We start from the raw sequence: 25,883 nt of genomic DNA, 5'->3' as shown, positions 1-25,883 counted from the left end.
GGTGTAGAGTGGAAGATTAAGGACTGTGTCCTATGTGCATGGAGTGACAAGTCACAAAGACCAGTAGAGTGCCCTCCTGTATTGATGGACAAGCTAGATGGTCCGTGGAAGAAGATATCCTATATATTTCTGGTCCAGGTAGAGTTTTAGGTAGCACTCTCAGTACACCTTAGCAGTAGTTGATTATTTCTCACACTGGCCATAAGTGAAATTAATCAGTCCTAGCACCACAGAAGAAGTCATTGTTTTTGTAGATGAGTTGGGTGAGAGGGAAGGAATGCTGACATATATGATGAAAGATAATAAGATACAGCTGGTGCCTCATGTGAGGAAGAAATATTTACTGAAGAAGAGAAGGGGATTGAACATGCTAGATATGCTGTGTACTATCACCAATGGAAAGGGGTTGTGGAAAGGTGAAATGGGACTCTCAAGAAGGCACTACAGTTCTCTCTGAGCAGGAAGGATGATTGCATGATGGCTGTTGACACATTAGTGTGAGTGTATTGCACCACTCCCAATAGTGGTACTAGGAAGAGTTCAAGTGAATTGCTGAGGGGGTAGGTTAGGTTGTCCAGGATCATGTTAAGTTTGGGTGTGGAGAGGAAACGTGAGGGGACTGGTGAGGTTGCGGATGATTCGGAGCCAACAAGTTCCTGCAAGCTCTGTGGGACTGGGACTGGGTTTGGGTTGAGAACGGGTATGTGTTGAAAAAGGGATTGCCTTGCTTTTCCTTACCGCTCCAACAGAGGATAGTTGAGGCTTACGCTTTTGTGCTGAATGCCAGGAATGTGTGAAATAAAAAGATTGTGAAGTTGCCTGGGTGTATGCTGGAGAAAGGTATGTTACAAAGGACTTCCTGTGACAAACTTGAGGAAGGAGAGTGTTTTGAGATAAATTACAACTATAAGAGTGCATAGTACTGTGGGGTGCACATGGTGGTCTTTCAAGGAGGATGAGTATTCCTTTGGTTCTGGTGGTTCTGTCTTATTTGCATTCTTATTTATAGGTATCTAGTGTGAATTCATAGATGAATATGCATACTATCTCTAACGACTTGATCAAGAGGGCCACATGTATATTCATTGAATAGTGTCCCTACCCTCATAAGTTGTACCATCTTGTTTTTATTTTTGTTTACTTTGAGGATGGAGAACAATGGCATCCTGAGTTGGAGAACATTATTCCATGAAGGTTCCATCTTAGAGTGGACTTGCCTTTTGGGGGGGGGGGGGGGGGGGGGTCCATGCTAGCATTTGGCTATCCGGTTTCCTCCCTGTAGTTTGCAGCTTCTTTGAATACAACTTCCTCAAATTAAACTGCAATCTCATTTTCTTCATCCTGGTTTCAAGCTCCAACATGGGAATGCACATGCTTGGAGTTTTATTCCACCTCTTTGGCTTGTCTGGTTGCAGTGGCAGTCCACACCGTCTCTTTCCAGAGGTGCATGTCACTGAGTATCACTTGAAGTCAAAGGGACATGCAGAAAGCATACCTTGATGATGTGACACCAGGGTTGGCAGCATGGCACTTGCCTAGGAAAGCCTGTGGGTTTATTCTGCTCAAATCTACTGTCACTGCAGCAGCTGAGGGCAACCATTAAGATCTCCCCGCGCTTGAAATTAACATTTGGTGGTCATGCCAACCAATTTCCAGGAGACACTTTCCCACACTTTCACTGTACACTGCCTAAATCCCATATATCTTTTTGCTAAGTTTGGTATTAGCAAGTGTTCCATGGTCTTGCCAGTTGTGTCTGGTAAACCTCCAGTAGAAGATGTAGTGATGAAGTCTACCAACTGGGGGTCTCCAAGACCCAGCTCCGTTCGACAAGAAAGCCTCTGTAGCTTTGAGGTTTTGAAGAGTTCCCGGTCCAGCCCAAGTTCTCCACTAGACTCCGTGGCTGTAGGTGTGCATGAAAGGGAGGCAGTTAGGCAAGGCAGTTGTTACATCCTATGGATCTCTGCATTTAGAAATGCAGGAGGTGCTGTGCTAGTACACGCTGGTAGTCACCCTGAAGCCCAGCTTTAAAGTGCTAAGTGACCAGCTTTCAGTCTTCTCTGGAGGAATCCGACAAAAAGCATCCCTTTCTCTGAATGAGAGAGCTTACAAGAGACAATTGTAGACAAGCCAGTAGGCCTTGCCTGTGACAGTGGCGTACAGAACTTTTAGCTCTACCATTGTCCATCCACTCCCCCCCCCAACACACACACAAACACACACAGATTAGCATTATGTGTGTGCAATAATTACTGCCAATCTTCGAATAGTTTTCATGAAGCTTGAGAAAAAGCATTCCAAAATGGTTGTTGTGCGTGAGCACTGAAGCCATCTTGGAATTGTGATAAATAGTGATAAGTAAGCTGAAGAAAAAGCATTTGAGGATGAAGAAATGTTCCAGGATGGTTCACTATGATTGCGCACAGTGGACATATGGAATTTATATTTTTTTATAAGAATTCCAAGATGGTCAACCTGTTTGCACAGATGCACCCACACGGGCAGCTATCTTAGAAAACATTTTAAATGGCAGCAATTGCAGCCTGATACTGCATTGGTGATGGGCAGTGGCACTAGGTAGATCCTGGGGTGAAATAGCCCCCACCATGGATGCTAGCAGTTGGTCATCGAGTCCCTCACAAGCTTATGTTTGCAACATAACTCGTGTATATGGATATACGAGCCCCAGTGTATGTAAATCACTCTTTTGACTAATAATTGTGTTAATGCTAAATTCCCTACCAGATCATTGTGTTCCTAGAGTCTAGTTACATGTATAATTTGTTGAATTAAATCTAAATTGTAAGTGTACACAGAGAGTGTGTTAGTTAACTTTTGTTTAGGTGACTACAACCCAAAGTATAAATATGCAGATGAAAATGACATGACATTGGTAACCCCATGAGCTAACCCCCAGTGTATTTTTTTTCTCTTTGACAGAATGCCGTAGTTTCTTTCAAAGAGTTATGTGGTCTCTCTCCGGTGGCAAATTTCATGCAGTGCATACTAGCCCTTTCCACGCGCTTGGTTGGACCGGACAATACGCCGCTAGTCGTCATGAACCTCAACGACCAGTACCCCACCATGGAGCTCCAGGGAACGGTGCCGGAGGTGCTGCGGAAGATCGTCACTGCGTACGATGCGGTGAGTACGTCTCCCAACCCTGCACATGGACGTTCCACCACAGGGAGATCCCTTCAGTCCCGAGCTTTTTCTGTTGAGAGGGGTCCTCTTGGTCTTCCTTTGCTTTTCATGCCTGGTTTTGCTAGCTGGAACAGACATAACACATCCGAGACTTCCCACATTTTAGTAGGATTTGAGTGAAAGCGTTTTGGTTCAGGACTTGCAAGCTTCAAATGTGTGAAAATATCACTCTGAGTTTAAAAGTGGATATAAGGTTCATACTCCCCGATCACTTGAACAAGGTGTCCATTAAGACTTTCCGGTTTTAAGAGGTTATCTTGCGTTTCTTTGATTGGAGATATTGAACAGTCATGGACCTAGCCCAAAGGGCAGTCAAGCTGTGTACATAACAGGATACATAGCCAGCAGGTGAGGACGCCGAGAAGTCCAGGTGTGTTTGTAATAGAAGCCGAGGACAAACCTGCAGAATATCAGAAACACAGCATAAGAGTGGTGTTGAGGTGAGGCGGGGAGAACAGTCCAGGATGGTGGGAGAGTTGGGTTTAGAGAGCTTTCCAGAATATCACCAGTAAAAGTGCCAATATAAGGTGCAGAAAGCCCTTTCAGACCCTTGGGCCATATGCGGAGAAAAGCTCATTGGCGTCTGCTTTCTTTGTGCACCTTGAGTTCTTCCTGCCTGGTCTGGAAGGTGCACCACTAGACAAGGTCATGTTTACAGCTGTGGGGGCCATATAGAGCACACTGCAGGCTTTCTAGTGCATCCTGGCAGGAAGAGGGGGCCATGCAGTTCTTCCATGGTAGGGATGACGTGCTCAGACGTTTGGTCGGTGATTGGTCGAACCACAATGAGGAGGACTTGGGCTGGGGTCATCAGGAATCCTGGAGACCAGCGAGTAGAGCTTTGCCGCCACCCATGTGTCACGAGATGAGGGCCTGGGCTGTGGACTCGAATTTAATAGGGCAAGGGCTGGGTTTTTAGGGTTATCAATCACTATTGTGAGTTCTAAAGGTTCTTCAATCTTTTTTATTTGTGTGCTTATTCTTCGTCCATAAGAGAAAAGTAGTAATGCTTCCTGTTTCGGGTGGCAGCTTCACTCCGTCACCACGGACAATGGTTCCAACCCTGATCTTCTCGCTCGGAAGTCATTTCTATCAGGTGGGTGAGTCATCAAAACTACAACTCCCACAATGCATTGTCAACGCACGAAAGCCCAGGACTGGAAACCGTGCCAATGATGCCGGAGACTGGGAATCAGTCAATGTTAAGAAACTGTGCAGTTTCATTCCATTTCTGTGGAAATGCAGCCAGGCAGTTTTTTGAATCCCTTAAGATGTAAAAGCCCACTTTTGTTGGATTCAAAAATGTATTTCGACATTTTAGAGAAATTTGCTGTATGCTGCTTGTTTTATTTTGACAGACTAGTGAACAGTGAAAAAAACACAGCTGATAACATGCCTCTTAAAACTTCAACTTTCTAAAGTTCTGTGCCCCTTGCTTTTTCTTGGGACCGGGTTTCTTCCGTTAGCGCCTTGACACCTCAGGGTTTTGTGCGCTCTATAAGTTTCAGATACATAAAAGTACACGGTGCATTCTGGGAGCTGCAGTTTTGCTTTGCTTCCTCTGAACCACTAAGTGAAAGGCCCAGGCCTGGAACGGTGACTTCCTGGTGGCGCACACGGGCACGCGCGAGGACATGAACACATTGCAGCAAAGGTCAGGAGTGAGGTTACTCCCGTTAATTACAATTGTTTTAAGTACCTGCTGTTGCCATTAAACTAGGCCATCTAATTAAGTTGAACACTGACTGCAAGCAGAGGGTTTCTTTCCTGGTGTCATGAGTTTTGTTGGAAAGACAATTATTTCAAAGAGACGATTCACAATTAAGACGTTTGTCAGAGGCTTCGTGAACTGAATAAATGTGATATAGTCAGTGTATATTTTAAGAGACGTGGCTATAAAACTAAATGCATTAAATAACTTCATTATTTCATAGATCCAGACTACAAATGGGTGAGAATCGCCCCTTTACAGTGCATTTTGCATCACGAGAGTGACTTCCCTAAAGTAAGGCCTGAGTGTCTTCCTGGGGATGGATGGATGTTGGTCTGTTAGGAGGTATTCAGTGTTTTTGGTCTGGTCCAGCCCGCGGGTGATGCTGTCACTGTTTTTCACTTTGGGGTGACTGGGGGTGCAGGATACGGAGGGGGGTATTTATTCTTAGACAGTGGTCCAAGTTTCCCAGGCTGCAGTTCGGATTTTTTTCCTTTGCATTTGTAGTCCTGTTTTATAAGGCGTGAAAAAGATACCACGTGTTCCAGAATTCAAAGGAAAAACCTGGACTGGAGCAGCATGGACTGGGGAAGCTTGGCAGGCCGAGGGGTGCCAGCGGCTCAACAGGGGGGGGTGAGACCACTGTGGGTGTCCAGTAGCGGCCGAGGGAGGTTTTAGTTTAAGAACTAGTCTCGGTAGGCCCTGAGCTTTAAAGGACTGGTACTAATGAATGATTGATTAATGAAAGAGTGAGACTAGGCTCATGAATTCAATTGGACGCTTCAAGGCGTGGGCTGTGTGTGGAATGAAAAGTGCATTCCTGGTGCACTGTGAAATAGCACCGGCGTTCTAAAGGAGGCGAATTATAAATATCAAAGTATAGCTCCTTAAGGCCAAGAATAGAAGTTTTTTTTTAAAGTAAAGAGGTTTCCATTGGCCCGCCGGAAGGGCTGCTGTCTCATGAATTTAATATTTGTGATTCCATCGTTTTCTTTTCGCTTGTTGCAGCTTCGGGGCTCTTTCTTGTGATGGTCGCGGTGGTCCCAGGGGTGATGGGGAGTCGGAGGCGCGCACAAGATTTGATTTAAGCAGGGGAGGGTGAGGGGGACACATGCCTGGGGTTCAGAGGTCAGTCTATGGTGACAGGCCCGGGAGGGGGCAGGGGTCAGGGGTCATCAGCAGTAGCTGGACCTCCAGTTATTGATCTGTTTCGAGTTGAGGCGAGTCTCACCCCTTGGAACTGAAATCATTTGGGGTTTGCATTTCGTATTGATTGGGGGGAGGGGGTGTTGTGTTATGGATGTAGGGGGGCCTCGACAGAGTGGGGTGTTCAGACATACAAACACAGAAGGTCACACAGGTTGGGGGGTCCTGACCCACGGGTGGCCGCTGCCCCGATGCAGGCTTAGAAGGCAGGGGCCGGAGGGGCTGGGGCGGAAGCTTCCAGATGCCTGACCTTTCCACGGAGGATGTGACCTCTGCTGCCAGATGACTCCAACCCAGGGTGGTCCGGGCTTTATTTTTACATCATTTTGGGGTCGCAGTTGGGCCCCCTCTGCTGTTGATCGTGCGGAAGTGAGTCAGTCTGGAACCCATCTGTGCCCGCCCCTTCTTGCACCAGGGCACCGGGGGGGGGGGGGGGGGGGGAGGGGAGGGGCAGACAAGGTCGGGCACAGTAACCGTGAGACTGGCATTATTAAAGTTTAATTCCGCAGAGGTGTTGTCACCGTATTGAGCCGACCAGCTCCTAAAATCCCGGCAGCCCCTGAGGGTACTGCCAGCATATTCAGCAGTACCCTGGTTCAGATGCCAGAGCCCTGGTTCTAATAGTCGTGCCCTGGTTCAGATGCCAGTGCCCTGGTTCTCATAGCAGTGGCCTGGTTCAGATGCCAGTGCCCTGGTTCTCATAGCAGTGCCCTGGTTCTCACAGCAGTGGCCTGGTTCTGATGCCAGTGCCCTGGTTCTCATAGCAGTGCCCTGGTTCTCATAGCAGTGCCCTGGTTCTCATAGCAGTGCCCTGGTTCTCATAGCAGTGGCCTGGTTCTGATGGCGGTGCCCTGTTTCTGCTGGCGGTGCCCAGGCATGTTTGAGCAGCACCCATTTACAGGTTACCTTAGCAAGTAAGCGAGCACTGCCTCTGGTTTACAGCCCTTCTGCTAGCAGTGCCCGGTGTCAGATGGCAGTGCCCTGGTTCTGATGGCCGTGCCATCGTTCAGATGGCAGTGCGCTACATGTCTCAGCAGCACCCATTTTTTTTAGATTACCCTGGCACGGAAGCGTGCCCTGCCTCTGGTTTACAGCCTTTCTGATGGCAGTGCCCGGGCATGTTTCAGCAGCACCCGTTCTTTTGAGAGGACCCTGGCACAGAAGCGGGCACGGCCTCTGTTTCATAGGCCTTCTGATGGCATTTCATTGTCTGGCACAGACATTGTGCTGGGATGTTTTTCTGGCACAGGAAGTGACGTCGGCCTCGCCTCCCAGAACACTGCATTTAAAGCTGTGCGTATTTCTACTGACACAGCATTTATGGCGTGGATTCTCCAGCGTGGCACCATGTGCCCCGGGCACTATTACTTGTGCGGGCTGCATTCACGGTTTCTTCTGAGTGCACAGTTTTCAGGTGGGCCCTTCTGGGCACCTCCTGCTACAGAATGCTCCTGGCTGCCTCGGCAGACCCTGATGTATGGATTGTTTCTGGAATTGGTCTCAGAAGTGATTACAATATCTGTGGCTTTCAATACATTTATTCAGAGAAGTGTCTGAGGGGAACGAGACTCGCCCCTGGCACTCTGGCCCCACTTCCGTCACCAGCCCAGCGCTCTTTGCCACCCCTGTGATTTTGGTGAAATGACGTGGTGAGTGGAAGTACCAACTGGTGGTTGGACCGGGATCCTCCAGCAGGTGGTTGGACCTAGTCAGCTGGTGGGTGGCCATGGAAACCATGACCACATTTTCAACTATTTACCTAGGACTGAAGGTCCTGCGCAATGCAGGTTTCCTGCTGTTTTTCGAAAACCTGTGCCAATGCATCTCTAGTGCCCACGTTATGGGCATCTGCCAAACTGCCCTAGCCTTAAAGGAGAGTAGACTGATGCCCAGACATCCGTTTGATGTTTGTGGCCCAGTGTGCCAGTTGGGTTGTGTCCATGCCGGCATACTGCCGTAGCGGAGCTCACCAAGGTGTCGGTGTGGGTGGTACAGGATGGAGCCTACCCCGGTGAACCGAATATATGTGTACAGCTGTGTCTGTTAAAGGGAAGGCTAGGCCTAGAGGCTCTCCCTCTTGGCTTCAACAGTTCTGCCTCCTGTTCTTATGTTTCCCTGACCCCAAATATAGAGTTGTGCAGAGCCAGCTTCCCTTTTGGTTCCCCCATCACCAGGCCACGGTGTGGGCCCAGGTGTGATGAGACACTTGGCTATGGCTGCCTTGTGTTGATGAGTGTGGGTGATAACTGGTCTATAGGCAAAGAAAACTGTGGCCTTTAGGGACTGTTTCCAACTTTGATGAGGGGTAGGGAGGGGCTGAATACTGACGGCAGTGGGGTCCCCACACTAAGGTGCAGTCATTGATGGTGAGCGTTGCCCTGACTGCTACCGTCGCCATGAGTGAAGTGAAGTCCATTTGTTATGAGTTTTTTAACTTTTCAATTGGAACCAATATAACAGTGTGAACGCAAGCACGGGGACAGAGCCCACGCCCATCACAGTAAGAATCTTGTTACCCGTCAGTCATATATTTAAAGAGTTATAACACGCCACCTACTTCCCTTTGCGGTTTTTAACAATTGCATATTATATTGTAATTATGGGGCTTGATGATCTCTCCATCTGATAACAGTACTAAATCTGCCTTCTTTCAATGGTGCCAAAGGTGTAGTTTGACAATAGGCAAATGAGCTCCCTTTGGGAAATTTGCAAATTTGTCCAAGAGTCTGGGATCGGAAGGGAGCATCACACTGAAGTAAGTCACTGTCAAAAATTCAACATTTGCTGAATGAAGACTGGATTTATGTGACAATTAGAACCGATAGTTTACATTTTTTATTTACCAATGCAGGTGAGTTTGACTATGCGCTACGATGTATGAGCAGTACTCGGTGATCAGCTCCGCATACAGTGGCTCAGCTTCTTTTACAGGAGCAGAAGACCATGGCGATTTCCAGGAAGGTCTGGTGCATCTGAAAGGATTGTATGGTTGGTGAAGTCGTGGCATATAATTTGGAGCCAGAGATGTGAGTTATCCTGCATTCTGGCTTTTTTGCCACTCGGAGGCACAAACGTGTTGCAAATGCCTCCCGGATGCCTATACCTGTACTCAAGTGGTCTGTGCATCCGCAGACTAGCAGGTTCACCGAGCGGTTAAACCTGCCTCTTCTGAAGGAGGAAATCGTTGAATGTCACACTTGCGTGTAGTAGGTGACGGCCACCACTGTGCCGGAGTGTTGTGCTTAGCGATCAATGCCAGTCGTGACTTACTTCTTTCTTGAAAACTTGCTAAAAGCTTTTTCTTGGCTCCAGCGTTGCACAGTTTATTCTGCTTAAAATAGCAGCCAAACAGCACATGAACTCAATTATATGCGTAGGAGCTGAAGAGTTTCTCTGAATGGATTGCGACAGTAATTGCAGCTCTCTGCCAAGCTGAATTTGGCCGATGCATTCATTATTAAAAATACACAATTTCTCCATTTTACTGGCTTAGGATCCACATTTATTCATGTTTCAGAGTAAACAAGGCCCTCTACAGGCCTCCTCCAAGCCCCCTCTCTTGACCACTCTGCCAGTGTCAATGTTTGCCGTTGGGCTCTGCTGCTAAGCTAACATTTCTGAGAAAGACTAGCTTGGTGTGAAATTATTTTGTCTGTCTGGGAACTGTCCGACCCTTGGAGGGAGCCGGCTCTGAACTCCTCTGCAGAGGGCGGGAAATGCCACCCTGCCCACCATCATGGCGGCGACCCTGGCACGTGCCCCAGCAGCAGTTGGGCGCCTCAACGCCTGCCACTCATCCTGAGAAAAGATTTCGAAGAGCGCCGAGGCGGCTTCTAAGAACACAGAAGATGGGGTTTCTGTAAGACAGTACATATTCTGTACAATATTGGCCAATTCAGAAGGCCCAGAAGTCGGCTACCAGTGTTGCACAGTTTTATTGTATTGGAATTCGTCTAGCCCTCTCTTATTCCTTGCTAGGCCGAAAGCATGTTAACATTTCCCTTCCACCGACCACGTCTTACAGCTGTGGGTCCGCCTACTTCAACCATTGGCCCCGTCGCATTGTGAGTGACAGACTCATTCCTTGCCGCATTGGCACATCCGCATAGAAAGAAGTGCACTTCAGTGCCAGGGCTTGTGGGAAATACTTTGCTTTGCCAATGGTTTTATCTTTCCATTCTTATCCTCTATTGCTTGGTCATCTTTGTGTGTCTGTACTATACCTTCCTGAAGCAGTATTTCAAAGCCACGTTTTCTTTGCTACTATGAGATTAATTTCTTCCCTTAATGTGCTTGAAAATTAAATAGTTTCTATACACGTTCCAAGTACACCTGCCAGCTGGGGAACATCTGCCTTATTCTATTAAAACTAAATGCAGTGGTTAGTTTTTAAATTAATGTTTTTATTTCAAACGAGGCTGCATGTTTAATTTATTATTTTTTCTTTTGTGGCATATTCTTGTAGTACAAAATAAAAAGTAACCACTGCACCAGCTTCCTAAGGCCAGGCCTATTGGTGTTGACAATGTTTGTTAAGTTCAAGTGTTCAAGGAGATGCTACAAAGGGAATTGGGCGTGGCCTCTCCAAGATTATCGTCCCAGCAGGACCCTCAATGCCCTCAAACAGCCCAAAGTACTAGGTCCTAATTCTTACTCGCTTAGAGAATATCTTTGAACAGAGTGGCCTTTGCTTTGTGGTCTTATTTTTCTGCTGTTACTGGTGTGTTTGGGCTGATGAAACCCAGCTCCTTCTTGGGAGTGTAACCATGGACCGGGTCGCAGCTGTGACCCCTCGCTTGCCCTTTGCTCCCCCTAGCACTGCATTTGCGACCCCCTGGTCTTAAAGGTGGCAAAATCATTGCCAGGAGCACAGTGGCAGCTCGTCCATCGGTTGGGCCTGCAATCTCCTTGTTTTTTGTCAATTTGTATTACACTAATAGTGAATAATAACATATGATATAACAATACCATTCTCTAAAATGGAGTACCGTTTGCCGGAATATGACCCTTCCTAGCAGTTGAGGTAACTAACAAATGCTTTTAAATGTATGTTTTGTGCATACATGCAAGTGAATGTTTTTATGGGAGAGTGTGTGATTGTGTGTTTGTGTAACCATGACATGTGATGTCACTTCCTCTAACCCTGGCCTTATGGTGAATTAACTTTCATGAGTGTAACCGTAGAAAAGACAGGTTTCCTTTTCAAATTATGCATTAAACTCTGTGTTTTCCATGGCTAGACCGGTTGCTGAAAAATAGCCTCTTCTAATTTAACAAATCATCTACGATGTGGCATTTCTTGGGTGTAGAGATGTTCTTCTTAATCTCAGACTTCCATATAAACCAGGCGTTTCATTTACCAACTTTCTTTGCAAGTCGGAGAGCCTAAGATACTTTGATGTGAATCTGACCGCAAGGTATTATGCAGGAAAAGGCTGAAGACAGAAGTCTGTTAAAGGAAACCCTTGTCTCACATATCACCCATGGGACAGGGTCTCCTGTATCTAAACCAATAATTTCTAAATATATAATCTCTTGAATTTATTTGTGAACAGTCAAATTTCAGTGACACTTAGATTTCGCTCTAATAAAAGAACAGCAGCCTCAGCCGTTAAGCTAGCATGCATATCCATTTCTGACATTTACCATGCTGCAGGATGAAGATGTTATTTGCATTTATTTAGCACAACATCAGCAAAGCTTTTTGGCGCTGAAGAGGGAACACCACCAGCAGCTAAAAGAATAAAGGAAACTTTTTATATATATATATATATATTTTTTAACAGAAAACAAATAAATGACAAACAGCGTCACAGTTCAACTTGACTCTGGCCCAATTCCATCAGAGTGTACCCACAGCTGTATGGCCGTGTTCACACACATTAATATGGTCAGTACAAAAAATAACCAAGCAATGTTCACATTTGGCCCAAGTCAAGAAAGAAAACCCACCAACAGTTTTAAGTAACTTCTTGATTTAGGCCAGATTGGCTGTACACATTATACTTCTAAAAGCAGATTCCATAAACGTGCTGCCCCCCCAAGTAAGTCACTTACAGAGATAGACCTGTTCTTGTGTTTAGAACCCGTACTAAAGACGTGGGGGAAGAATGCAAGTTATGGCAATGGAGGTGCCACGTGATCTTGGGTAATCAGAGTATTTGCATAGACTACCTTCGGACCAATGGTGGTCCCAGCCTTATGGTTAGTTCTGGGCTTAATACCCAGCAATGTAAAGATCTGAGAGCTGGTGTCATGTGTTTTAGTCCGGTTAGGCCACAAATCAGCCTGGCAGCAGCATCTAAATCGACACAGCAAGAAACATTTTGTTTTTAAAATGAAGACGTGGTTGGTAAGAGCTTTGATCACTGCCATATGCCAACGCAGGTCAATATATGGTTGTGTCTTCATCAGGCTTTTCATTTGAAGATAGCAAGAAATGGCATATTTGGAGGCTTAGGTCTCCAAGAATTGTTCAGTATCCAGATATAATGTGGGTTTATGTACGGCGTAGTCTGGTGGCAAGGGTGGGGGCATGAGATCAGTTCATCTTTTTCTGTAAACACTGGTACATAAATTATTAAACCAAGACTGGTTCACAGGTGCAGGAAGCCATCACTTAGTACCTTTTCTATTAATTTGTATCCGTTTTGCTCCTTCTTTCCATCCATCCTTTTGTGGGTGATACTTCCTATTCTGTCCTCTGGTTATGAAATAATGATCATCACATGATCGGGAAGACAGTGCTTCTTACCTTTTAACTGTACTTTTTCATCATGGGTGTCTTTTTTTGATAACTGAGCCACCCTCAACCATCTTTGTGGAAGAAGTATCATGTCCTCTCTGGGAGTTTCACACAAAGCAGCCATATTGGGGTTTGTGCAGGGCACTGTAAATGCGACCGGTCTGCTTGCCTTAATAAAACAGCAAATAATTTATTGGGCAGCTTCTGATTAAATATTTCGGGAAAAAAATAAAAACAAAAGATTGAAGATAACTTAATTTTGTTTTTGAAAATGTGATTTTCTGCCAGACCCGCATATCCGGGTGGGTTCTCAGTAATGAAACTTCGTCATGGAGAAGGACTCCTGTGCCATTTTATCAAATAGTGGTCCCAGGGCCTAATGCTTCTCGATGGCAAGTAGTGCACCGTTTGCAGGGAAACTGCTGGCCCTTAGAACTGAAAAAGACCTTTCAAAGGAAATAAAGCGAGGGATGTTCAGTTCTGTAATAGTACTGCCTGTTGCAAGGGTTGGGAATCTTCGGGGAATTACAATATATAAAACGTTTATCATTAGAATCCAAGTAATAAGCTATAAATAGATGTATTTTTTTGCTAATTTGAAAAAATACACACCAAATTTACTCAAACTTGTAGGTCAGGGATAAGTGTTTGTTTAGAAAAATATGATTTGGCCCTTCATTAAATCTAAAAAAAAAATAATAAAACACTGCAGGGTTAAAAAAAAAAAAGCCCATTGTTTTTTGCCCGCCGTCCACTCTAGACCGAGGTCTGCCTGGTGTACAGAAATCTGTATTGACCGTGTTCCTCCTAGGAAGAGTCCATCCGGATACATCTGCATTTGCCTGTGTTCCAGTTAAGAAAGGACCTTGCCTGGCTGTTTGAGCTGCACTGTTCCTATTGGAGCAGGACCAAGGCTGATTTGCATGTTTTCTTCCTGTCTGAGGTAACATGGTGGGCAAAAACCAATGTACTGGGTCACGGCCCAGAGTAATTACCAGTGGCTGAGATTAATTCAAACATTTCACCCATCTATTTTTTGCACTCCAACAGGACAGTTTAGGGCTAAAATGGCAGCTTGGGCATGACTTTTGTTTAAAGGGGACAAAACTTTTCAGAGGATGGAACTTCAGGCTGCTAAATCAGAGAAAGCTTTACAAACGCATGTCTGCAGAGTGAGACCTTGCGTCAAATGTTTCTGTACAGCCAGGATTTCCATTATAGACCACTGTGTGACCACCCATTTTAAATTAGTTTTATTGATGGTGTAAATAAGAGGTGAAATAAATGTGCATTTTTACACAAGTCTTTATCAGCATTGCTGTGCTGTGTGAGCTGTGGACAGATTGTCACTGTCGACACAAGATACTCGCTACTAGAAAATTAAATATTGATCATCGTGTACTGGAGGCGCTGATGTAGACACGCGGACGTATTCGGTGTCAGGAGTAGCTGCGTGTAACATTCAGTCTGTCGTATGATTAAAACTGAGCTCCACACACAGGCTGACAGACTTTCATACAGTGCTTCTCAACCTTTTGACTTCAGTGGCCCCCCACTTTATCATTACTGGAACCTGGGGGCCCCCGCTGGATCATCATAGGAATTTGGGGACCCCCACCGGGTCAATACTAGAAGCTGGGACACCCTAAACAGAGCTGATGATTGGAACTGCAAAACAATACACACAAAAAATACAGAAACAAGCATTGATCAAACACATGCACAAACAATAACACATTTTATTTAATTTGCAAACAAATTCTAACTAAAAAAATAAACATTTTAATAGGAAGGTTGAAGCTTTTATAAATTCAATTGAAGCCACACATCGTCCTTACTATATTCTGTATGATGCACCTGCACTGCTCAATCAATCTGAGGATATTAACTTAATTTTTAGTCTCCAATTTCTAGTTCCTTGACATTTATAGTATGTTTTAAAATTTTCAATTGTACATTTAGCCAGTTTATTCCTATACACTTAAACAATCTGTTAATAATATTTAATTTTTTAAGCAGTCACGGACCCCCATGGGTCCCCGGGCCACAGGTTGGGAATCACTGCTTTAGTGTGGTGCAGACACACACACACACACACACTCACTCACTTGTTCCATCTCTCATGTTGTGTTGGCCCACATGTGCTTCCTTTAGTCTGGCCTCTGGGTACCCTACACTGCACAGATGTGTGTATCAACAAATCTGGAACGTGTCTAGTACTGCGTAATGTACACCCTCAGCACTGGGCCCTAATGCAAAAGAAATCAGGCCCCTAATCCTGGTTTTGTAGTTAAACAATAGCCATACATTGGCTGAAGTGCGCCCTTCACACCCCTGGGCCCTGAGGCCACTGACCTGACACTGCACTATTGATAGCTACGCCTGACCCAGGTATGCATCCAGAGGGGCTGTGACGTGTCTGTAACCTTGGCTACTGTACACACAGGTGTAAATGAGAGGGGCCTTAATTTGTCACACCCCTAATGCCTCTTCAGGGTGGCTTTAATGTGTTTGTCACGCTCCAAGCACCTGCTGGCAGTGGCGAAATGTAACTCTCAGCCAGCTAACACCTGCTCGGGGGGCTGTAATCTGTCGACGAGGCTCCGAGGGCTGGCTGGGACGGCTGCTGTTTGCTTGTGACGTGTAACGCCTGCTCAGGGGTTGCTGCTATGTGTCTGTGACATTCCTAACACATGTTCAGGCCGGCAGCAGTGTGTCTGTGACAGTCTTAACACATGTTCAGGCTGGCAGCAGTGTGTCTGTGACATTCCTAACACATGTTCAGGCTGGCAGCAGTGTGTCTGTGACAGTCTTAACACATGTTCAGGCTGGCAGCAGTGTGTCTGTGACATTCCTAACACATGTTCAGGCTGGCAGCAGTGTGTCGGTGACCGTCTTAACACATGTTCAGGCTGGCAGCAGTGTGTCTGTGACATTCCTAACACATGTTCAGGCTGGCAGCAGTGTGTCTGTGACATTCCTAACACATGTTCAGGCCGGCAGCAGTGTGTCTGTGACAGTCTTAACACATGTTCAGGCCGGCAGCAGTGTGTCTGTGACATTCCTAACACATGTTCAGGCCGGCAGCAGTGTGTCTGTGACAGTCTTAACACATGTTCATGCTGGCAGCAGTGTGTCTGTGACAGTCTTAACACATGTTCAGGCTGGCAGCAGTGTGTCTGTGACATTCCTAACATGTTCAGGCTGGCAGCAGTGTGTCTGTGACATTCTTAACACATGTTCATGCTGGCAGCAGTGTGTCTGTGACAGTCGTAACACCGGCTCAGTGACAGCAGTGTGTCTGTGACAGTCCCAACACCGGCTCAGGCTGGCAGCAGTGTGTCTGTGACAGTCCTAACATCGGCTCAGGCTGGCAGCAGTGTGTCTGTGACAGTCCCAACACCGGCTCAGGCTGGCAGCAGTGTGTCTGTGACAGTCCTAACATCAGCTCAGGCTGGCAGCAGTGTGTCTGTGACAGTCCCAACACCGGCTCAGGCTGGCAGCAGTGTGTCTGTGACAGTCCTAACATCAGCTCAGGCTGGCAGCAGTGTGTCTGTGACAGTCCCAACACCGGCTCAGGCTGGCAGCAGTGTGTCTGTGACAGTCCTAACACCGGCTCAGGCTGGCAGCAGTGTGTCTTTGACAGTCCTAACACCGGCTCAGGCTGGCAGCAGTGTGCCTGTGACAGTCCTAGCTCCGGCTCAGGGTGACAGCAGTGTGTCTGTGACAGTCCTAACACATGTTCAGGCTGGCAGCAGTGTGTCTGTGACATTCTTAACACATGTTCAGGCTGGCAGCAGTGTGTCTGTGACAGTCCCAACACCGGCTCAGGCTGGCAGCAGAGTGTCTGTGACAGTCCTAACACCGGCTCAGGCTGGCAGCAGTGTGTCTTTGACAGTCCTAACACCGGCTCAGGCTGACAGAAATGTGTCTGTGACAGTCCTGAAACCGCTCGCTAGATGCTACTTTCCAGTCCTGGGAGGACCTGGCTTGGCAGTTCGGGCTGGATTATTCCCATGGGGAGTAGGTACAAGACTGATTTGCAAATGGCTGGGTCCAAACTGGATTGGCATGGTGAGCAAAAAACAATGGATTTAGGCCCAGACCTCTGTAATGGGGGTAACTGTTTGACATTATTCAGCATTCCATCCATCACTTGTTCTTTTTGCATGTGACAGTCCTAGCACCAGCTCACATTGACAGCAATGTGTCTGTGACAGTCGTAATACCGGCTCAGAGTGACAGTAATGTGACTGTGACAGTCCTAACACCGGCTCAGAGTGACAGCAGTGTGTCTGTGACAGTCCCAAGACCACCTTCAGAGTGACAGCAATTGTAGGAGGCTGGCTCAGTTTATGGTGCGCACCTATGGTGGGGCCCCTGTAGGAGGCTGGCTCAGTTTATGGTGTACACTTACGGTGTGGCCACCTGCACTGAGTCCAGGCAACCCTTAGTGATTGTGTTTAGGTGTCCAGATAGCAGAAGCTCTCTAGAGGTGGCTGTGGTGAGCAGCTAAAGCGGATGTAGAAGGAGTGTAAAGCACTTGCCATACCACTCTAGTCAGTCAGTGATCATTTATGAGAGATGACCACACCAGGTGTTGCAGAAATAAAGGTTTCTTTATTACAACACTATAGCTTTACTAACATTCGTATATCTCTACCAGCCGATATCAAAACACAAACATATTCGCTTAGTAACAGTTGGCAAAGGCATATAAATACATGGTGCCCTGTGGGTGGGGCCAATCCATATACTAAGAAAGTGGTATAAGAATGGAGGTGCACAGCCAAAGTAAGTGTGTTAGAATCCCAAGAGCTAAGAAGCCACCAAAGATAAGTACTAGAAATCCCGCAGGCGTCAGGGAGCAGAGCTGTGATCGAGTCGAGTGTCCCGTAGGCTAACACAGGGCTGTCGCTGTTAGATATTTATGGATTCAGGACCCTTCCCAACCAGTGGACCCCGAGTAAACCAGTTGGCACAAAGAAGGTTGGAGAGTGTCCACACCTGTGATACCCAGAAGACTGGAGTACCTACACCAGGGAGCCGAGGTACGTAGGGGTGATGTGGCGTCGGAAGCCCTCGTTGGAGTCAGTGGAGGCCTCGGTTGTCCAGCTGCTGTCGTGATCCGTGGACCAGGTCGTGCAATTAGAATGCGGGTTCCAGACGTGAAGAACCTGAAAATGAAGGGGACAGTGTCCAGACCACTAGGGGATGGACATGTGGCACAGGTAGGCAATGCCCGCCCTCTTGGAGGTGAAGTTCCTGCAGGATGGTGAAAGGAGAAGTCCAGTTGCAGAGTCCAGGGAGGATGCAGATCTTTGGAGTCACCCATGAGCTGCTCCACGTCGGTCGCCCGATTGCAGGAGGGGCTGTGGCCAGGACCACCACCAACAAGCCTTGGCAAATGCAGAAAGCTGTTACAAGGAAGTTTGCAGATTTTGGAGGACCAGCAAAGCCCTAGTGACTCAGCCCTTGGAAAAGTCAGGGCAGGCCTTCAACAGTGAAGAAAGCCAGCATGGGTCTGAAGGTGCCCCCGCGAGTCACCAATTGGCAGCAGGCACAAGGCGTGTCAGGGAGGCCTCCGCAGCACAACAAAACAGGAGTCCCACATTGCAGGAGCTTCAGCGGAGATACTGATCTTTGAATTGCAGAGTGCTCGAGGCTGGGGCTTCTTGGAGCCTGAAGATCTTTTGGTGGAACAGTCAACAAGCCTTGGCAAGAGCAGCAGTCGTGATGCACAGGGGTTCCGTTCCAGTGGCTGCAGCAAGGGTCCACAGTCTTCCAAGATGGTAAGCAGAGCCTTTACGTTGTCCCTGGGACAGCAGGATCCACTAGCCGGTTGTTGTTGTCTTGAGGTGCCTGCGGATGCAGGGGAGTGACTCCTTTATAGCAAGGGCGATTCCTTCTTGCTTCTTGGATGCAGGCAGAGTCCTTATGATCCTGGAGGATGCATACCACGGAGGTTGCAGAAGTCTTGCAGGAGCAGGAGAAACAATGTTGCACTGGGAGCCCTCCCAACTGGATACAGTCTTGTTTAAGTCCAGCAGTGGTTCCAAAGGCGAGGAGTAGAAGATGTCTTGCAGAGAGTTCCTTGTAGAGCCTTGCTCGACGAATCTGAGGGCCCACCCTCAGGGGAGCCCTTAAGTAACCCTAAAAAGGGACTGGTCACTCTCTGAAGTGACACACCTATCAGAGGGGGTCAGGGAAATCACCTACCTGGCCTAACCAGTCAGATGCTCCCAGAGGCCTCTGCACATCCTATCTTCATGATGGCAGAATCAAGTGGCCACATGGCAGACCTCTGTGCACCTCCCTTGGACAGGAGCTAGATGAGGGGGGGGAAGAAGGGGAATCACTCCCCTATTCTTCATGTGGTTTGTGCCAGAGTGGGAACCGGGGCTTTTTGAACTGGTGCAAACTGGACCATGCAAGGAGGGCACCAAATGTGCCCTTCAAAGCAGTCTGGTAGCGCTCAGAGGCACCCCCTTCCCAGCCCAGAGACACCCATTTCAAAGGGAGAGGTGGTCACACCTCTCCCTTGCATGAACTCCTTTGTTCTACCTTCCTTTGTTTGAGATAAGCTCATCAGCAGGAGGGCAGAACAGTGTCTGGGGCCGGCAGCAGCGTGTGCTGGCAGCCTGACCCCGTAAGGCTGCACAGGCAGACATGGGATATCCTCTAAGGAACCCCCAGAGTTCAGGAGAACATGCAACTAACACTGGAATCTGTGTATTTGCATGATTCCAACATGTTTGATACCAAACATGCCTAGGTTCGGGGAAGCCATTATGTATTTGGACCACTTGTGTTGACCACTGTCCACTATGTACCTTAAGATTGCTTCCCTGCACTTACAAAGCCCAGAATATGTAGTTTGGGGTCTGTAGGGGGTACCCTCACACTTAGGTACATGCACCATGCCCTTGGGCTGAAGGGCCTACCAGAGAGGTGACTTAAAGTGCCTAAGTGCAGTGACCGCGATAAAAGGCAAGCCTTCTATTGGTAGTGAAAGGTGCATGCACCATTTCACGCAGGCTGCAATGGTAGGTATGCAGACATTTTACATGGGCTCACCTGGGTAGCATAATACATGCTGCAACCCATGGGAGTCTCCTGGTGTACCAATTCCCAGGGTACCCAACTACAACATACCAGGGAGTTACAAGCGTGCACCGGTATGCCAATTGTTGGTTGTAAAAGTTCACCAGCAACCAAATTTAGAGGAGAGAAAACACACACAGGGTCACAGTGTACTACAGTCCAAAACACGCTGACACCAGGCAAAAAAGTGTGTGGGGGGGTACTTCAACCAGAACCCAGCTTCCTACAACAGTGTGCCTGTGACTTTCCTAACACCGGCTCAGACTGGCAGCAGTGTGTCTGTGACTTTCCTAACATCGGCTCAGGCTGGCAGCAGTCCTAACACCGGCTCAGGCTGGCAGCAGTGTGTCTGTGACTTTCCTAACATCGGCTCAGACTGGCAGCAGTGTGTCTGTGACTTTCCTAACACCGGCTCAGGCTGGCAGCAGTCCTAACACCGGCTCAGGCTGGCAGCAGTCCTAACACCGGCTCAGGCTGGCAGCAGTCCTAACACCGGCTCAGGCTGGCAGCAGTCCTAACACCGGCTCAGGCTGGCAGCAGTCCTAACACTGGCTCAGGCTGGCAGCAGTGTGTTTCTGACAGTCCTAACACCGGCTCAGGCTGGCAGCAGTGTGTTTCTGACAGTCCTAACACCGGCTCAGGCTGGCAGCAGTGTGTCTGTGACTTTCCTAACATCGGCTCAGACTGGCAGCAGTGTGTCTGTGACTTTCCTAACACCGGCTCAGACTGGCAGCAGTGTGTCTGTGACTTTCCTAACACCGGCTCAGGCTGGCAGCAGTCCTAACACCGGCTCAGGCTGGCAGCAGGGTGTCTGTGACTTTCCTAACATCGGCTCAGGCTGGCAGCAGTGTGTCTGGGACAGTCCTAACACCGGCTCAGGCTGGCAGCAGTCCTAACACCGGCTCAGACTGGCAGCAGTGTGTCGGGGACAGTCCTAACACCGGCTCAGGCTGGCAGCAGTGTGTCTGTGACTTTCCTAACACCGGCTTAGACTGGCAGCAGTGTGTCTGTGACTTTCCTAACACCGGCTCAGACTGGCAGCAGTGTGTCTGTGACTTTCCTAACACCGGCTCAGGCTGGCAGCAGTCCTAACACCGGCTCAGGCTGGCAGCAGTGTGTCTGTGACAGTCCTAACACCGGCTCAGGCTGGCAGCACTGTGTCTGTGTCAGTCCTAGCTCCGGCTCAGGGGTGACTGCTATTTGTATGTAACAATTCTTACCCCTACTCAGGGTTGCTGATATATGTCTGTGTTGTGGCTCTCCATCACCTGCCCGGATGGTAAAAACCTCGGTGAAGTGTCCCTTTTAGAGGTGTCTCTTGGGATCTATAACCAAACAAGTCTTAGACAATGTTTCAAACACACAAAGGTGATGGGAGGATGCTTAAAATAAGTCTAATCACATTCGCTCAGATAGCTTTCAACCCATCGTTCTATTGCCCACCATGCCATCTCAGAGTTGACGCAACCATGTGTATATCAGTCCCCCCCAAACTGGAATAGTCCACCCTATAGCGTCAAGCCAGGTTTTCATAGGGGCTCGTCATTCGGGTGATGCCCCGCCATGAGTGTTCTATTTCAGGGAGGGCCTGGCCCGGGAGTACCGGCTGGACAGATCCTATTGGGACAGGGTGAAGACTGATTTGCAAATGGGTGGGCCCAAATTCAGGTGTCATGGTGGGTGAAAAACGATGGATTGGAATGCTTATCCCAGCATTGCCTGTGGTTAGTATTGTATTACTCATGTTCTCGTGTCGTACCTAGAGTGACCAGACACTGTCTGTTCTGCACCAGGACTGAGAAGCTGTAGCAATTTACATACCCTCATTGTTTCTGTAAAATTAAGCATTTTAAGTATTATTTTTTTTGGGCTTCATCAAAAAGCACCTTAACCTGGTTTGCCTTGTCTACATCACGACCTAAGCAACTCCCTCTTGTTCATGGTCAGGTTAGAAGTATGTCTGTTTCTGTGTACACAGTGGGATCTTTCAGAGCACATAGTTGAAAGTTCCTGCCCCCAAGTACTTGTGTAACTTGACGTAAGATTGTGAGGTTTCAGCCGAGGAAGTTTCTGTTTCTGGCACAATGGTTTCTGGGGATGCCAGGCTGTGTCTCCTGGTGGCCCCTGGAGGCTGGCCTCCACCCAGGTTTATTATGTTTCACAAAAACCTCATAGAAGCGATCAGAAAATGATCAATAACCTGAGGCTTTGTAGAATCTGGCACTCTGGTTCCGGATCCCTCTGGCCCCCGGATCCATCTGGCCCCCGTATCCTGCCCCCACTTTTGGTAATTTTCTGGATCTCTGTCGGTGTAATGCTTTTGGTTTGCCTTGTTTCAGATCCCTGTTTAGTGCAGTTGCAGGATGCCCAGACAAGCAGTCAACTCCAGTGAAACGCTTTTAATTCTGTTCTCTGTGGCAGCCATTGATTAGCGAGGCTTCAGGCCAGTCACCGATCAATAATAACCTCATCATTGGATCAGCTGTGGGTCTGGGCCAGGCAGAGCGAGTCACTGTGTAATGAAGTGCTCCTGCCCTCTCCACCTCTCTGCTGCTGTTGGGTGCTGTGTTTGTCCGTACAAGGGCTTCTTGTCCATGAACCCTGTTCGCGACGGGGGCTGACGACATGAGCGCCCTGGGCAGCGAGGTAAGGCTTGATTGGCAGGGTCAGTTCACTTCCAAATAAGGTTCTGAGACCCAGCTGCAAAGGACTTACTTCTTGAATTCCACAAGAAACTGCAGACCTGGCTGTTCGAATAACCTTACGGGAACCTCTCGCCTTACTCCTGCTCAGTCGCCTGGATACCCTCTCGGGTGATTAGCGCGCTCTACAAATCGACATAACATAACAGGTTTCAAGTCTAACAGAGGTATATCCGGCCTTGGCACTTTAAAATGCCATCTTACCCACAGGCGTCGATTCAACACAATGTGGGAGATAACGGAAGTAACATTACATACCATTTGACCACGGTGACATCACAGGAAGTGGTGTGATATGACTACTGCCCATGGTACATCACAGGAAGTGATGTTATATATGACTGTTGGCCAAGATGACATCACAGGAAGTGGTGCCACGTGACCTTTAGCCTCATTCACATCATAGGAAGTGCTCTTTCAAGTAAAGTGTAAGCTTATCAAAATATTACTAAAGCATGTAAAAAACAAGCACTGCTAACTGGAGGGAGACTGTGACATGCCCATGGTGCAGCTATGAAATTCCATGGGTGCATTTCTAAATAAAATGTAACGTAATAATACTGTTGTGCGCCGGTTTTGGAAGACCTGCACGGTCTCCTTGATGGAGCGCCTACACACACGTCTGTGCCCTAACAAGGAGCACAGACACTGGATTTCTTCTTAGGCTCTGAAACAATGGAAGCAGCTCCTGGCCTCTCACTGGGACACCAAAACACAAATCTGGGCCTAGGCTTGTCCGCACCTCGAGAAACCTACCAGCCCCAGACATTGCTGAACACCAAGTACCTGCAAGAGTCCCAGCTGCTGTGACTTGAGTCACTGCCACCACCTTTTCATACCAATAATTCCCTGCATAGTTCAAGCATTGGTTAAGAAAATGGGATATCGTCTCCTTTCAGTGACGTAAAGTTTGAAAAATTGTGAGGAACATCAAAACTCCCACCAACCATTGTTCGTAAACTTCAACCAAAAAAAAAACCTGTATCTCACATGTGAGTTGGTATGTCATAACTCATGGGAACAGGCAAAATACGTGACCAGGTGAAGCCAATTCAATATGATTGTTGTTCCAGGGATCATAATTTTGGCCTGTTCTTGCTGTGTGCATTTTTGTCCACCCACAAATGTAGGATGCAGTTTTTACCTGGAGAGGTGGGGGAACATTGGGTGGTAAATATTTGCCTGAAGCTTTGGAGTTTTCTGTAGCAGTAAATGGAAGAATTTTGATTGTTTCTTTACCCATACGTTGACATTTACAGGGGATTCTGGGTAATAAACATGTTGAGATTCATGTAAGGCAGATAACTGTGAATCCCCCTGTCGCTCTAGTTTTAGAAATGTTGAACCTGGTAGGTTTCCCAGGGCGCTTCCAACCCTTCATCCAAACATTGCACCCATCCCTCATTGAATCTCCCCATCAAAGACACTCCCCCGGTGCCTAGTGTGTAGGTCGCGTCCTAAACTCATGGAAAACCACTCATGTCTGACACCCGCAACCATGGAGGACCTGGGGGAAGAGACTTGGGTCAAGCCTTGCCAGGGACTTGATCCTATGTTAGGCGGATTGAAGGAAACTAATGCCTTTTAATAAGAACTGTTGAAAATCTGACAAATACCTTGTTCAGTGTGTTGTCCCAGCCATTCAAGGTGACTCTGGCACCTAGCGAAAGAAACTTTACCATATGTAGGGAATAACTACGTATGGTTGTGTGTGTTTCCCAGGGGTGATTTCTGCTGGAGCAGTAGGTAGGCTCCCTAAATGGGCATTTTGCTCACAGCTGCTTTCCAAATTTTCAAATTGTACTCCTCCCAGTTTATTGACTTTGGACATCCAGGACCCATAGAAAATCGATATCTGTTTTGTAAGTCACGCCCAAAGACCCACAGGAACAAAGCTGAGGGTATTGGCAAGGATATGTTCCTGTGCCAGGCAGACTGAAGAGAGTTATTGTTTTGCCAAAAAAAAAAAACAACACAAAAAATCTGACAAAGGTCATGGTATATGTACCATAAACCCATAGAAAACCCAACAAATGATCACTTAGATTTAATGTATAACACTTAAGAGATCCAGAGAAACAAATTTAGGGGTCATGCCTTGGCAGGGATGTGTTCCCGTGCTGAGGAGACTGGAGGCTTTTACCATGTTTTGGGGAAAGAAAATGCTAAAAATCTGACATAGTTCATGTTCACAGTGCTCTTCTGTTCAGCCAATCAGGGAAAAGGAGGCTGGCTTCCACCAGTAAATTCCAAGTTTTATCATTGTTATACTGTCCATATAGTCCTGAGTTTGATATCTGTCATCAAATGAACATTGTACTATAAATAGTGATTCTACTGCCCTTTCACGACTTGAGCCAATGTCACATGAGTGACTGCTGAATATGTGCAGTAGGAAAACTCACATATATCTGGTATTACAGGACTCTGGACATTCAGGGCAACATTTGGTTAGCGTTCCAGGATTTATGTTTGTCCACTTGGGAAATGCAACATAATATTTAGACGACAATTGTTTTAAAAAAAATGAAAATATTTCCTAATTTTTAGTTCTTTTGTTAGACAAAATATTTTGATTTTTCTAAAGTCATATGTATTATATACTTACCTCTAGGGGCTTGTAGCCAACGCTTTTCATCTATTGGTTGTTCTGTTGTTGTCATTCAGAGCTTTCTTCCACTCATTAAAGCATACAGCGAGGGACAGACCCTTTCAGTCACTGGCTAACTTCTTTGTGAGTGACAGGGTTCTGTCCACTGACCAGGAGCAAATCCAGACACAACGCTATTCCCTTCACTGCCAGGACGTCAATATCAATGCATGCTTTTTGAGACTAAACATATTTTACTTACAGCCTTTTTTTTATATTGTTGAGTCAAAGCCCAGCAGGTCCCCCAAAAATAACACTTTACAAAAACCATAGCAAAACAACCATTCCAAAGCTAAAAGGCTGGCTGATGAAACCAGACCTGTTGGCTTTGCCAATGCTTGTTCTTTACATCTTCAGGCTACAAAGAGATATTCATGCAGGTTTTGCACCAGCACATAGCCCTGAATGTGCTTAAAGGGAGTTTCTAAGAGTGCCCGAACAGAGCAGAAAACTACATGTTTTTCAACAACCTAATGACAGATTAAAAAAAAAAAAAAAAATCAGGACAGAACTGTACAAACATCCCAGCAGATAAAGGGTTAACAAGCTTCTCACGAGTGG

General features: G+C 47.1%; 1 protein-coding gene across 2 annotated transcripts in view; it reads left to right on the top strand.

The window, feature by feature from the left end:
• PLCL2 (phospholipase C like 2) overlaps positions 1-25,883 on the top strand; it is a 354,897-nt gene that overhangs the window by 189,024 nt on the left and 139,990 nt on the right. For both annotated transcript variants that reach the window (XM_069212080.1, XM_069212081.1), the window contains one exon: positions 2,941-3,144. In XM_069212080.1, coding sequence (XP_069068181.1) covers positions 2,941-3,144 — 204 coding nt within the window. The remainder of the gene's footprint in view (positions 1-2,940; positions 3,145-25,883) is intronic.

The sequence above is a fragment of the Pleurodeles waltl genome, chromosome 10 (genome assembly GCF_031143425.1).
Source record: "Pleurodeles waltl isolate 20211129_DDA chromosome 10, aPleWal1.hap1.20221129, whole genome shotgun sequence".
NCBI lineage: Eukaryota > Metazoa > Chordata > Amphibia > Caudata > Salamandridae > Pleurodeles > Pleurodeles waltl.
Note: the sequence above shows the minus strand (reverse complement) of the source record. Positions and strands in the feature narration are given on the sequence as shown.